The sequence below is a fragment of the Amblyomma mixtum genome, chromosome 4, assembly GCF_055824585.1.
Source record: "Amblyomma mixtum isolate Tamu chromosome 4, ASM5582458v1, whole genome shotgun sequence".
NCBI lineage: Eukaryota > Metazoa > Arthropoda > Arachnida > Ixodida > Ixodidae > Amblyomma > Amblyomma mixtum.
In genome coordinates, this window is record NC_143015.1 from 121,557,921 (window position 1) to 121,572,842 (window position 14,922).

Here is a 14,922-nt window from a genome sequence, read left to right on the forward strand (position 1 = left end):
TGCGGCCGAGAAGCCGCCAGCGTTTTACACGTATGTGGTGAGATCGTTGCATTTTCTAGAGAACACCCTGCCCGAATATTAATTGAGAGAACTATCCGCGAGTGAAACTTGCGAATATGTAGCCTTTAACACCCTTGATGAGGAAGATGTCTTTCTCGAACTAATAATGTGCATTGGTGCAAATGTGCGTTATTGGGAACGGAGGGGACTGGCGATCTCTTGCGGGGATGCCCGCAGAAAGCGGTGTTTCCCCAATACACTACCTAAGAAAATTATTACATAAACTCTTGAACGAGGAACTAGTACTAGGAGGAGGCCTTCCGCCTGCGCTGGTCGACGAGATTCATTGTTGTCGAAAATAGAAGAGCGACCGCGCTCATCCTTCCCTACTAGGAAAGTTGGCGAGCGTTTGTACTTTTCCTTGCATTGTATACAAACATGTGATACAGGCCCATACAGCCAGCTCGTGCGAATTTAAACCATGGAATTAACCAAATTGTGACATTATTACATGTATTACTAGGTCATAGTGCCCATTTGTACGAATAGTGTGAACGTTACAGCATTGCATTGAAACCTGTCCAATCGTGAGAACCAGATGAAGATGTATTTTGCCGCCTACCCGATGTGCCTTACCCCTGTAGGTATTGTTCCTGTTTGTTTTCACCAGTTCACCCCCCCCCCCCCTTTTTGGTGTCGTTATATAGCCCCTTTTCCTCCTTTCGAAATGAGCACGTTCCATTCACCTCGCCACTTACTTTCATTTCATCCTTGACGCGCGCCTGTAGCAGTTAGAAAATTTTCTACCCTTTTCTATTGTTTTTTCTTGTTTGTTTTCACACTCACCCTGCTGTTACCGTTCCCTTTTTTGCCTTTTCATCTCTAGTTAAGTTTCTTTGTCATGAGCTGAGCACGAGCCTTTTTTCTTCACCTCGCGCAGCAAGTTGAACCTATCGTGATTGCGGGGTTGCGGTATGTATATATACATCTGTATTCCCGAAACACACAAACACCTGTGTTATGTTCTCGCTCCGTACTGTGTTAATGCTGTTCCAAATACGACTGCAAACCAACGAGCCCAACTTTTCACTATTCTGAGGATCGAGAACAAGCAAAAATTGCTGTTTCGTGGGCGTGACTATCCTCGAGGGCATGCTCGAGGGTGTGTTTCACCTACCCAATCTCAGTGCGGACCGCACCCACCACAACCACTGCCACCTCTGCTCTAGTTCACTGTAGTACCAGTAGTACTTTTGCATTCATGCCTGCATTCCATGGAGGACGGAAAAAATTTTCCTTCCTCCAAGCTCCATTCATATCTTTCGGCTTCGTGCGGCCGTACGGCTAAAGTACGGCTGCAAAGCCGTCCTCATCCGACCGCTATTGATCTTAATGCGACGCCAGCGCCTCCTTTCGGCATTCCTACCATTCTCTCAGTACGAAGTTTCTCAACTGTTAGTTTTGCGCACTCTAACTAGCGCTGGTTGTAGACGGACAGGGAGGTGGATACGGCGGTGCCGACGGGGAGTGGGAAATTATCGAACATGCCACGCCGGCGCATTTTAACAACATCAAGAGGCCCTTCCCAGGGAAAGTGCTGAGCACGACGCGGAAACGGAGTGAAGAACGTGAACATGCGGCGTGTGTGTCTCCGTGAAATGTGCGGGTGCGGAGCGTCGTCACCCGTGCCGCCGTGTGAACGGCGAGTGCTGTTGTCAAGTGCGACGTTGCTGTGGGTGTTGTCAGCTACCTCGCTAGCGCTTGGTGAGCCTTGTTCGCTTTCTTTAACACTTTCTTTCGTGCGGTACTGACGTCTCCGACTGCAACAAGTTCACAAGTGCGAAGCTCAGGGTCGCGCTTGTGTTGCGCTAGACCGAGCCTGTGCGACCCACGTAAAAACAGCAGGAGCAGCGCAGCCTTCCGTCTACTCTGTTGTTGTACGCGTTGTCTCTTTCTGATAACTTCGTTCTTGGGCCGCGTTGGTGTAACGGGGCTCGGACAACCGTCCACGTGGTTCTCGCCTCGCTGCTTTGTTTATGACGCTCGTGTCTTTGCGTAACGAACCACAAGCGGCGGAAGAGATGTTACGCCAGGTGTTTGGCCGCACGATTGTGTTCCGGAGACGCGCACCCCAGTGACGCACCTATCCGTTCCTCTCGCGCGGAGCTCTCCCCTTTTGTCTTTGCGTTTACCACTGTCCGCTTGTGTTCGAGCGTATTCTGTGTTCAGATGTTTTTTTTTCGTGCAGAGTACCTGTCCAGACTGACCTACATAACAATAGGCGTTCTGGTTTGGCCACACGGATTGCGTGTTTCCCTAGTCATCAACGTCGCGAAATGGAGCTTTCATTCCGGTTGGCACGGCGCGAATTGACCGTCGAGCTTGTCGATTCCGTAGGGGGCATCGAATTGGCGCATTCAGGTCAGCTTGCTGCACGCGATGCGGTGCCAGCTGAGAGGGACGCCCTTCGGAAGAGAACCAACTGATTGGATTGAATCGTGAGAAGGGCGCATCGTCTGATACGGTTATCAGTGGCTTTTGTGCTGCCAGGGTTGGCGATAGCAATAAAAGTGCCTGGGGTAGCATTTGATGGCTTCCGAATTGGAAACTACTCCGGTGGCGCAGACTGCGGTTATGCGCGCAAACTGCGGTTATGTTTCGCGAGTATGCGAAACACTTGTTGCCCAAATTTCATAAGCGCGGTTGACATCCTGCCGCGAACTTTGTTGGCTGGGCGCTGCGGATAACATGGCGGGATTTTGCTATGCTTCTTTTGCAACCTGGTCCGCACGGGGCCCACCGCTGGGAGCACCTGCCATCGCAGGGCAGTGGTGCATCGCTTAACCGCGGCACCAGGAGGGGTATGAGGACTCCCAGGGATCTATGAATGTAAAGAGAGAATGACCTTGTACATACATGGGAACTAACTCATTACGCTGTCACCTCATACCCTTAAGGCGAAGCTTGTGTATCCCCTCCAATTTTTTTTTTTTCCTGTTGCTGAGGCATCTCTTGGGTCTTTAGAGCGCGTATACTGAGCTACAGTGTCCTGCATACCCTGCTCAACTCGAGAGGTTTAATTTCAACCGTCATAGTTAGGTAGCATCCACAACTTCAATGTGAACACTTCTCTAAATATCGTGTCTCTGGCCTCGATAGTGTGGAAATTGTGGGGAATTGGGCATGGATGTTTGACTAAAATGTTGTTAGTGGCTCGTTATGAGCAAAGATAAAAATGGAACGAAAAGATGTTTTATGGCCAGGGCATCGAAATTTGAAGCACCTGAGCTGCGGCCAGCAGGAATAAAAGGACAGGGAGAGGGTAAGAAAGGGGGGAGAGATAGTAAGAAAAGGTGGGGGTAGGGCGGCAATGTAGAGTTACAAATACAGGATTTGACTGAAAATGTAAGTGACCTGTTCAGTCTTCAAGATGAGCTTTACCTTCCAAAGTGGGATCACAACTGCTTCAAAGTCAAGGGCTTGCAAACCGCTGCACAAATAGAAGATAAGGCACTGTGTTCTCACGACACTCACCATTGTTTTGTGCGTGCTTATCGGATGGTGCAGTTCGTCCCATAAGTACCCACAACAAAGCACTCATTAAGTTTGTTGCTTGTTTTAATTTCTAATTAGACTTGACTGAGGACCTCTGGTTGCTTCGAGAGAGAAAGTGGAAGGAATCAATGAGTGTCAACTCATTGAAGGTGGCCATCATTTCAGTAACACAGCTCATACATGATATGTTAATATGCCCTTCACCTATTTGTGAAAGAGGCCTTTAATTGTACATAAAGCTCCCAAACACTTATATGTTGTAAATTTGCTCATAATGTCCCGCTTAGTGTCTCATGCCAACAAAATTCTAGAAATTGCAGCTTCTTAGGTCTTATTGCTGACTGTGCGTCTGACCGCATTGCAATGTGGGCTGCCTAGTTAAAGTTAACAAAGAAGTGGTCACTGTCTTTTTGCTGCGGTGTTCCGTGGTCTGTGTTCTTGCACAACAAATCCTAACTGTTGCTTTGTACAGGTCCCACATAGCACACTTGCTTTCTAACTGCATTGCCACGTTCAGTTTTAGGAGTGCATTCATTTGTGCAATGAGGCTCCAAAAACTGACCCACCTTGAACACAGGGTACTCCAAAAAATGTACTCTGCTCCAAAAGGTGTACTCTACTCCAAAAGGTGTACTCTACTCCAAAAGGTGTACTCTACTCCAAAAGGTGTACTCTACCTGAGTACCACTGTTTTGTCATGCTTCAGCTGAACTTATCTTGTTTGGTGTGAAAAACCCGCTTCAAGGGCATATCTACTTCCTCAAAAAAATTGGTGGGACGATCGGAGTAATTGTGTCATTTTTGCACATTGTATCTACAAGTGGATGAAAATTAATGAATATGACGACATACGAAGCACAGTGGTGGAGACTGGCAGTTTAACACTCGAAATGGTAGGCTGCAGTGATGGCAAGATGGTCTAATGCGGCGGCCAGCAAAGCTCATCTGTTTGAGCTGTCATGGGTTCGATTCCCATTTGTGATCAAATCTTTGCCTTCATTTCACACTGAGACAGTGTGTGACGTCGCAACAGTCTCGACCATCCAGAGAATTTGTGACTGATGCATGGTGCCACCCTATTTTTTCCGGGATAATGCTTCCAATGCTGTCACAATAAAATTGCCGCTCTCAAAATTCTGAAATAAATTATTGTAGGTTGGAATCCAAAATTTTAGGTTACGCTTGTTTGTAGTTTGTGATGCGCACACAATCAACGGGTAATTAAACCTTCGTCATGGGACTTGATGTAAGTGTTGTCAAGAAGGGGAGTCAGAAATGGCCTAATGTATCCGATATTCATATTGGGCCAGGAGATGAGTTTACTTTGACCTTCTCTAGCCTTAAAGCAGTGCCTTGTTCGGAAAGGTTAAATCACTGGTTTGCATAAAACTGTCATACATTTGTTACCCCTTAATCACACTGGATTGCAGCACAAACACTAAAAGCAGGAATAAAATATTTATCCTTGCCTTCAGTATTTGCCACATAAATGAAATCAGTAACACTGGGAATGAGGTCTTTCAATATTTAGAGCAGGCAATAAAACGGATGAAAGGGCAGTCGTTGATTTGCTTTGGGTCCACACATGACCGTAAGAGAAGGGGTTGAGGCATCAAATTTAACGCCTCTTTTGCTTGTAACGTTGTGCCTCTAATTATGGTTTCGCGCCGCCGCGGTGGCTCAGTGGTTATGGCGCTCGGCTGCTGACCTGAAAGACGCAGGTTCGATCCCGGCCGCGGCGGTTGAATTTCTTTGGAGGAGAAATTCTAGAGGCCTGTGTACTGTGCGATGTCAGTGCACGTTAAAGAACCCCAGGTGGTGGAAATTTCCGGAGCCCTCCACTACGCCGTCTGTCATAGCCTTAGTTGCTTTGGGACGTTAAACCCCATAAAACCAAACCAAACCAAACCTAATTATGGTTTCTTTTGACATTTTGAAAATTTTGGGGGGGCTTTATAACCTCTCTATTTTATTATGTTTTTACTCCTGCTGCCTTGTTGCTTTTGCTTAATCTTGGCATCCAGTAACTAAGGTGGTCAGACGAGGTCGCCCATTTTCTTTTCTATTTTTATGCAGCAGAGGCCAGTGAAACTGTCGAAACACCTGTACATATTCAAGTCTAAAGTCCCTCGTAGTCTGTGTCACTTTGAGATGTTAAACCCCTTAAAAACCAAGTCTAGAGTTGTTTGTGCACATGGTGTGAAGGTCATTCTATTTTTTTTTTTTTTTTGCTGTCTGCTAATGGCTTTTCCTGCTATGTAAATGGAAGTTCCTTGGACAGTTAGGCACCACACCCTTATGCCCTTCTGTCACGCATGCTCTGGGCACTGAATTGGTGGCAGAGTCCCGTGCATTTGATGCGTCTGCTGCTGGTACGGTTCCTAACTTGAAGGTTTTTCGTGAAGATTGAAGCAGCACTGTCTTTATGAACTCCGAAAAAGAGGAGAAAAAACATTTAACAGCTGGTTTTCATTTCTTGTTCGGTAAAGCAGACTGACACTGCTCTGGCCCAGCCGGAGACCCTCACAAAATTTGCCGTAGTTTATGTAGACATTCTGTGGGTCAAAATGGGGCTGCTTACATTTTCTACCTCAACTGTTAATGCCTAGAGCTGATTTGAAGAAGCAAAACGGGAACACCTTGGCACTTGGTCGCCACCCCATGTGTCGTGTGCAAGATCACTATGTTGTGTTCTGAAGACATAAAACTACGCAGGAGACAGGACACAGAAAAGATGCAGACAGGACGAGCGTAGACTAACAACTGATTTATTGAACGAAACGACCTTCCTTCAAGAGCAAGACTTTCAGCCAAAAGCAAAAGTACCCTATCTTATCAACCCAAAAAGCAAAGTTCTTTCTGATACAGGTGAATTGATGCCTTGCTAACACATCATCAGAAACAACTTTACTTTTTGGGTTGATAAGATAGGGTTTGCTTTTGGCGTTAAGTTTGGTTGCGCATGGCGCACGCATTGCTCTTGAAGGAAGGTCATTTCGTTCAATAAATCAGTTGTTAGTCTACGCTCGTCCTGTCTGCATCTTTTCTGTGTCCTGTCTCCTGCGTAGTTTTATGTCTTCAGAATGCCTTACCAACTAGCCTCTCATCACGCACTTCTAGAACTATGTTGTATGCCTCATATCATCCACGCTTTTGACAGCCTCAAGGTGTCTGTCGCCACTTTTGCTGTTAAAATTCTTCAGACGAATGCAGCAGCTGTGCATGTATTTCATCACCACACATGTGTCGATAGGCTGTGTGCTCAGTTGAGTAAGGCAGACAGTAGCTTGGGCTGTTGATTCTTATGCCTTTGCTTCGTCTGCCTGGGTTTCCTTTTGGCTTTTTTGTGCTTGCACTCCTGTGTGGTGGCTGTAGAGAGTGCAAGATTGGAAAAAAAAAAAGGAAAAAGCTTGCTAAAAACAAAATAAGATGCACAAAAGCGGCTATGACACAAGTGCCGAAGAACAAAGCTGCAAGCAGGAAGGAGGCATCTGTTCCCCGGTCTCGAAATAAACGGATCTTGACAAAGCGGAGTGCTTGGAGATCACGATGGCTAAGCCTAGCCGTGGCACTCTCTGTGTACTTGGGTGTTTTCAATGGCCCTGCAAGTGGCCCTGAATGAGACGGACGTGGAGAGGTGTCAGAAAGAAAGGAGGTGTAATTGGCTTTTGCACTTCTTCCCACACATTGAATGAAGAAAGCTACTCTGTGAATGCAGACGTAACAGCTGTGTCACTTTCGGTAACATCACAGCGGCATCTTAAACAGCTGCGGTAATTACGTACACCTCTGAAAAGTAGCACTTCACTCATATATGCCTGGCATTCTACATGTGGGACGGCTCAAAAGTCAGTGTTGAGAAAAATATTTCTCCTAATAAAAGGAGGATTATAAATTGTGAAGCAAAATAAACATTTTGTATTGAAAAATATTTTAATTTTCTCAAAATTTTGAACTTTCAGCATGTGTGGGTTCATCATCATCATCAGCCTTGCTACGCCCACTGCAGGGCGTAGGCCTCTCCCATGTCTCTCCAATTAACCCTGTTCTTTGCCGGCTAGAGACACCATATTCCTGCAGATTTCTTAATCTCATCCGCCCACCTAACTTTCTGCCACCCCGTGCTACGTTTGCCTTCTCTTGGAATCCATTCTGTTAGCCTGAAGGACAAGCGGTTATCTTGCCTTCGCATTACATGCCCTGCCCAAGCCCACTTCTTCTTGATCCACTAGGATTTCATTAACCTGCATTTGTTCCCTCATTCATTCTGCCCGCTTCCGGTCTCTTAATGTTACGCCTACCATTTTTCTTTCGATAGCTCGCTGTGTTGTCCTTAACTTAAGCTGAATCCTTTTCGTGAGCCTCCACGTTTCATCGTCTAAATGGCCTTGGTCTTAAGTTGTAATTCTTGGGTTGGTCTTTCTTTTCCCGGCTTCAGTGGCTGTATTTAGATGGAGGCAAATTACAAAAACCTCCCTTGTGCTGTGCAACATCAGTGCAGGTTAAAGAAACCACGTGGGGTCTAAATTGATCTGGAGCTCTCCGCAGCGGTGTCCCTCATAGCCCATGTGTCGCTTTGGGATATTAAACCCCACAATTTTTTTTAGTGCATGCAGATGAACTGGTGCACTTTTCGTTTGGTGAAAATTGGTTCAAGATTTGTTGTGGCGTTAGGCTTCCGTACATAGCCCCTCTATTTTGTAGCATCGTGTGCTAAGGTCTCATAGGTAGCAGCTGTACTGTGAAACAGTCTGAGTTTTTTTTCAATGGGCAGCCAAGCTTCATGGTTAAAATACTTTTGACCTTGGAATATACTGATGTCATCTCTTGTGCCATTATCTTAATATTGTATGTTAAGAATGTGTTAAAAGCTTGGTGCCATTGTTTTCAACAGCTGAATATTGCTTCAAGTTTCTGACTGTCAAAAACAGTGTTTGTGATATTATTGTACTGCAGTCATAATATCGTAGTAGCAGCGTAGCCAAGTTGCTGTGAATTTGTTTGCTCATTTCATTAGAATCGTGTCTCATCAGGTGTCAGAGTAGGAGTAATGTGCAGACCAATTTATAAGCTTCGTTTGAAGAGGCAGTGCTAGCAGAAGCACTCAAGAAATGTTTGGGCTCCTTTTTTTATGTTTATTTATTGAATACTGCGGACATGCTGTACGTCCAAGCAGGAGAGGGAAATACATACAGGAGGGAAAAGCAGAGCAGGTGCGATAGTACCGAACAGTATAAATACGACAAAACAAGCAACGCAAAAGTACAATTGAAAACGCGGTTACAGTACAGCTACTAAGCCAACAGTGAAAATCAAGAATGATTACAAAGCAACGGAGAGTTCTCCGGTAGAGAATTCCGTTGAGAAACTGTTCTCGGAAAAAAAGAAAACTTGTAGGCATTTGTGCGTGCAAAAATAGGTTTCAGGCTAAGGGCATGCTTATGGCGCGAGGCTCGTTTAGAATCATTAACGATGTAATTTTCAGGTCGGATACCAAGTCGAGAAAGGTGTAATGAATGAAGGAAGTTCAGACGGGCTTTCTTGCTTCTATCTGCCAGTGGTTCTAAGTCTGCGAGTTTCAATATGGCGGAAGGAGAGTCTAGGCGCCTGTAACGGTTGTAGATGAATCGTGCCGCAAGACGATGCATTCTTTCTAGTTTTTGGATGTCATCTATCGTGTAGGGGTCCCATACAATGCAGGCATATTTGAGACTTGGCCTTACAATGGATTTATGTGCCTTCAGTCTTAGGGCACTAGGGCAACCGTTCATCCAAAACTTCAGAAATCCAAACTTTTTGCGGGCGGAGGAACATGTATTTTCAATGTGTTTCGTCCATTTGAGCCGTGATGTTATTGTGAACAACTCTGATTGCAATGTTATTAATGTTGTAAGAAAAATTAAGTTGCGTGGTCTTTTTACAGATGCAGAGAGACACTGTTTTGTAAAAGTTAATAATCATTTCCCATTCATTACTCCATTCAGCTAATAATTGGCACATGCGTAGCAACAAAACACATTTTCGTTAACAGGAAAGTGTCATTGAGTGACAGACGTGAAAGCTGATGGGCCTCTTGAGAGCAAGAGGGGCAGTGCTAGTCCCTCTAGTACCAGCAGTACTACCAGCAGGACTCTGGTACCAGCAGTGGTACCAGCAGGTACCTCTGCTTGTCCCTGCTGTTGCCACGGTTGTGGGAGGCTCCCAACTTTTGATAAGAAACAGTACTTTGCACTTGGCCTCATCTCCCTAATGTTCGCACTCATGTGGTTCAGGCAGTTAAGATTGATTAGTGAAAGTTTTTTATGCTTGTCATTGGAAGAATTCAGTTCCAGTTTGCAGTGTACTTATTAAAAGCATTGTTTTTTGTGACTTCAACTCGATCAGCGTGGGGCGCTAGATAAGTCCAGTGTAAAATTCTTAATTTACTGGATGTTTTTACTGTTCATTTGCTCGTGCCAGGAGGCAGTCTTGTCCCAGAAATTTAAATGGCATCACTAAAACTGTTGTCCCTCAGGACAGCAGTGCTCACTCGGCTGAGATGTCAGCGAGTGTTTTCATGGCGGGTGATAATATTTAGTGTACCGTATTTTCCGGTGTATAAGACGCACCTGCCATATATGCAGGCTGTTATTAGAAAAGTTGGCATATAAGACGCACCCGTGTATAAGACGCACCCCAATTTACCCAGTTACGCTAGTGAGGCTTAATTAAACATGCTTGTGTGACCATCGTGAAATGCACCGTACCTGTGAGTTCGTAAGCAACGCTAAGTGATCGATAAGGCAACACTTATGCCATACACGCCCACGTTTTAGCAAAAAAAAAAAACGAAAGAACTCTCCTTATGTCCATAACAACATTTTATTTTCACTTAAAACCTTCAAAGTCTTCATCTTCGGATGCACTATCAAAAAGTTTGCCCCTTTCTGGAGGCAATGCAGCTGAAACATTCTCTTGGCACAATGCACGTACTACATACACAGAGCAAACAAAGTTGCAAAGGGAGACTAAAAAAAATGCCGGCTTGTCTTGACAATGGCGAAAAGCGCAATTGTCGCCATCTTTTTGGCATTTCACATTACTTTTGCTTGAGGCCTCCGAAACGGCCGCGTGTTTATGATCCCGGAAGTCATCATCCCTGCCGTTTCATGATAAAGTTCACCAAAAAAATTGCGCATGGCGGTCCCCGTATTATAGCCGTGTTACAACCGCGTTATTGGTAGCGATAATTTTCCGGTGAAAAAAGCTTCAACATGAACCTGAGTAATTTCTGAACTCACAAAAAGAAGCCGAAAAATTCGCATATAAGACGCACCCTTGTATAGGACGCACCAGCAAGATTTTTGAAAAAAAGCCGCGTCTTATACACCGGAAAATACGGTAGTTAGGATAGCGGCCAAGCATGCCTTATTGCAGAAAGTCTCAGTGCATTTGCAATTGCCTGCACCATGCTCTTTGTTTCTGCAGCATGCAGGGCTTCGTTTTCCATTTTGTCACTGCTGAAACTTCATGAGAATTTTTTGCCGCCTTTTTTTTTTCTCCTCTCAGAGGTGAATGTCACTAATGATGGGCCTGCCATCTTGGACTCGACAATCACCTTCCGGGCGGATCTGATCGGAGCCGACTACTCGACTCTCTACTACGTCTTCCGGCACAACGTGCCAACGGCGGAGCAGCCCAAGACGATCACAAACGGAACGGTTGCTGTGCTCCCAATGACTTTCCTCAGCAACAGGGACCAACATGGGGATTATGTCATGAGAGTGTCCGTGCTAAAGGACTACTTCTTCTCGAAGCGCAAGATCGCCGAAGGGTCGACCCAATTTCAGCTCACCCGTGAGTGCGTCTTTGATGCAGAGTCCCTTTTCATGGCTGTGTACAGTGCCGCTTGTGTCCCATTTTGTACAAGTCACATTTCATTACTTAGCTGATGCTAAAAATTCAGGGGGCACTTTGTTAACCTATAGTGCGGTGAGGCGAAAGCCTTAAGCACGGTGTTGCTGCTTGTGTCGCAAGCGTTGTTAAGATGTTAGGCTTCGCCTCTAAGAGTGAAATGCGACAGTGTCTTGCAACGCTGCCAGGGAGTCCATAGAACGCCATCGCTCGTTCGGTTCTACGCCTTGCTCGTCGGTAAATTGGTTTTTGAGGAAAGGAAATGTGTCTGTCTGGCATATCTCGATGGACACCTGAACCTCCCTGTAACGGGAAGGGAGGAAGATGGATGTGAACAAAGACAGGGTATTCACTACACGTGCACTCAGCACTGTCGTAACCTTAATACTTTTTTCCATAGTGATGGAACGGAAATATTCAAGGCACCTTTGTTCATTCCAAACCATCGAGCTGGCATGGCAGAGTGGTTAGCATGCTCGTCTCGCACTCAGAGACTGGTGTTCGATTCCTGAACTCGACCAATTTCGTACTCGGTTTTATTTATCTGGCCTGACTACAAAGGTTAATTAGGCTAATTGGGTAATGAAGCAATTATCTAAACTCAGTCCCCCTTGGAGCATCACTATACAATCCCTTTAATAGGTTTCATGGTTACTAGCCAAAGTACAATTGGCCCGTTTGAAATTCGCGCACTGTGACGTCACGACCGTTTCGACCAATTGTAAGGCATGACATTTCTGTCGACAACTCCTGCTTACAACGATGAGGCATTAAAGGCTTCCGCCTTAATAGCGTATATCTGCCAATGCCGCTCAGCGTTTTGCATTTCTTGCTTAGTGTCTCTCGGGAGGGTACAGGCTGACTCACAAGCAACAGAAAAAGTAAAAATTCAATAATTTTAAGATACAGTGACGCGATGCAGTTTTCACAAAAATGCTGAGAAAAACGAATGCAAAATTTTATTGCTGGGTTAATTACGTTTGCCACTGACAGTTGTCAGTTGTGTCAGTAGCTTCAGTCATGTCAGTAGTAGGTTGCACAGTGGTGCAACTGCACCACCTTTAGGGATTAAATGGTGATGAAATTTTGCATTTGTAAAAAAAATCTTGTGTCTTTAAGCGCATTACTGTGAAAATGGCGTCATGCTAGTGTGTATACTTTTCGAATTATTGAATTGTTGCCTTTCCTGTGACTTTTGGATCACCCAGTGATTAGAGACTGGTGTGCAAGTTTGGCATTTTATTGCCAGTCTTGAAGTGATTGATTTTTAACTGCTGCAGTATTTGGTGTCAGGGATTTTCATTATGCTGCTTTCTTTGCGCAGGAGACATAGTCGGAAAAATTGTTGTTTCCCAAGATGGCCACGTGTTGCCGGATGACCACACCATCGTGTCCACAAATAAAACTACAAATTTCACGTTCGAGCTGCATGACCCCAGTGGCTACTTCAACAACTCTGGCAGCAGCTTGTCTTGGAAGGTAAAAAAGCGTTTCAGTGACTTCTTAAATTGTCTTGATTATGAGTTTTTTTAAATTGATTTAAAATTTTAAAAATCCTTTATGACGACAAGGTTGTTTTCATCATCATCATCATCATCATCATCAGCCTGACTACGCCCACTGCAGGGCAAAGGCCTCTCCCATGTCTCTCCAATTAACCCTGTTCTTCGCCAGCCGCGGCCGCCATATTCCTGCAAACTTCTTAATCTCATCCGCCCACCTAATTTTCTGCCGCCCCCTGCTACGCTTGCCTTCTCTTGGAATCCACTCCGTTACCCTTAAGGACCAGTGGATATCTTGCCTTCGCATGACATGCCCTTCCCAAGCCCACTTCTTCCTCTTGATTTCAACTAGGATATCATTAACGCGTGTTTGTTCTCTCACCCACTCCGCCCGCTTTCGATCTCTTAACGTCACGTAGGTGGTTTTATGATGAGTTAAATATTTTGTTTCTTTTCTGGGTGCTTGCTGGTTTGCGGCTAAATTTTCATGCAAATGAAGAATAGTAGGGTGTTTTGTGTGGCACTACATTTAGTATATTATTTCTGCCTTATCTGTTTATTTGAAACTAGTGTAAATGGCCTGCCATGTTTGCCTGTACTAGATGTTAGATTACTGAATTTGGTAGTCTAGCAAGCAAAGAATTGGGTGCAGCCACAAGGGCAAAATGGTTGCTGTCAAGGTTTCTTCTCTTTTGGGGGGCCCATGTTCCACCCCTCTAGCAGCGCATTTTGCAGCCGCTCCTTCCAGTGTGACATGCTGTACCAGTTGAATGTACATGATAATGCCAAGGACGCTACAGCGATCTCACTCCTCTCACAACTTGCCTAATGAAAATTACGAGGTGGTGTGTATGTGGGATTGTCAATATGGCTGTTGCTGTCACGGCACAAAGAAAGCTTCATACCTTTCTATGGAATGCACGAGGCAGGTTGGAATACGGAAGTGTGTTCCGTATTAATTTGACTGCACCATCACCTACGGAGCCAGTGTATAATTGAATTGCCTTGTTTTTTTTTTTGGGGGGGGGGGGGGGGGGTTGTAATGAATTTTAGCCTCTCAGATGATGTGTGCTTTTTTAAAACACGAATGTGAACGGCACAGGGCTATCCCACGGTGTACGCATGCTCTTCTCTGGCGTTTGAAAAAGGCTCTTACATCATTTTATTCCAGAGGAGGATGGAGAGCAGGTAAAGGGGTAGTGCGTACAACTATGTGTTTCCAGCAGATCCTGTGTCATTATTAAGTGGGGCAGACTCTCTGGTTTGCAAAATATTGTGATGATGGGGAACTTGACACAGGATGAGCACTGCTGGTCTTTGTGGGTGTCGTCTAGTTTGTGCAGAATAATGTTTTTCCGAAAAATGAAACAACCAGCCTGGCATCTTTGCTAATGTACACTGAAGATGGCATGCAAAGAACTGTGCTCTCAAAGGAATTTTTGTGTGAGACTTGCAAAAAAAAAAAATATTGACGTAAGTATTACTGTAACCACTTAAGGCTTGGAGCTAAAATAGAAAATAAAATTCGTCTTGCATCAAGCAGAGAAGGTTATGCATAGCATTCATGGGCCATGGGGGAGGCTGGGAGAAGACCATTAGTGTTTCGGAATAGTTGTGTTCTCAGAACACCCTTGCATATTGTATCCCAGGTGTGTTAAAACATGCAGTGTACTCGAGAGTATATGGTAAAAAGCTGTGCCCGTTAAAGAAAGCACAGAAGTAAAGCCGCATTATGTAACATCAGCATGTAGCCCAGTGATTTTATACTGCCCTCCGTGGTCGTCAACCTGTTGTAGGGGTTCACTGGCTTTGGGGTTGGACTGCTGATCCTGAAGTAGAGAATTCCATCAATCATGGCGGCTGAGGCCACATTTCAGTGGAGGCATGATACAAAAACGCCTGTTTGCAGTGCCATGTCAGCACATATTTAAAGACCTCTTGTGTTCTGAACTAATCCAGAGCTGTCCACAGC

At 45.1% G+C, this 14,922-nt stretch overlaps 1 protein-coding gene across 3 annotated transcripts in view; it reads left to right on the forward strand.

Moving 5' to 3' along the window:
• Window positions 1-1,474: 1,474 nt before the first annotated feature.
• Window positions 1,475-14,922, forward strand: part of LOC149348114 (transmembrane protein 130-like) — a 47,740-nt gene continuing 34,292 nt past the window's right edge. For all 3 annotated transcript variants that reach the window (XM_089587930.1, XM_089587929.1, XM_089587928.1), the window contains exons 1-3: window positions 1,475-1,764; window positions 11,104-11,391; window positions 12,773-12,927. In XM_089587930.1, coding sequence (XP_089444056.1) covers window positions 1,635-1,764; window positions 11,104-11,391; window positions 12,773-12,927 — 573 coding nt within the window. In that variant the 5' untranslated portion in view covers window positions 1,475-1,634. The remainder of the gene's footprint in view (window positions 1,765-11,103; window positions 11,392-12,772; window positions 12,928-14,922) is intronic.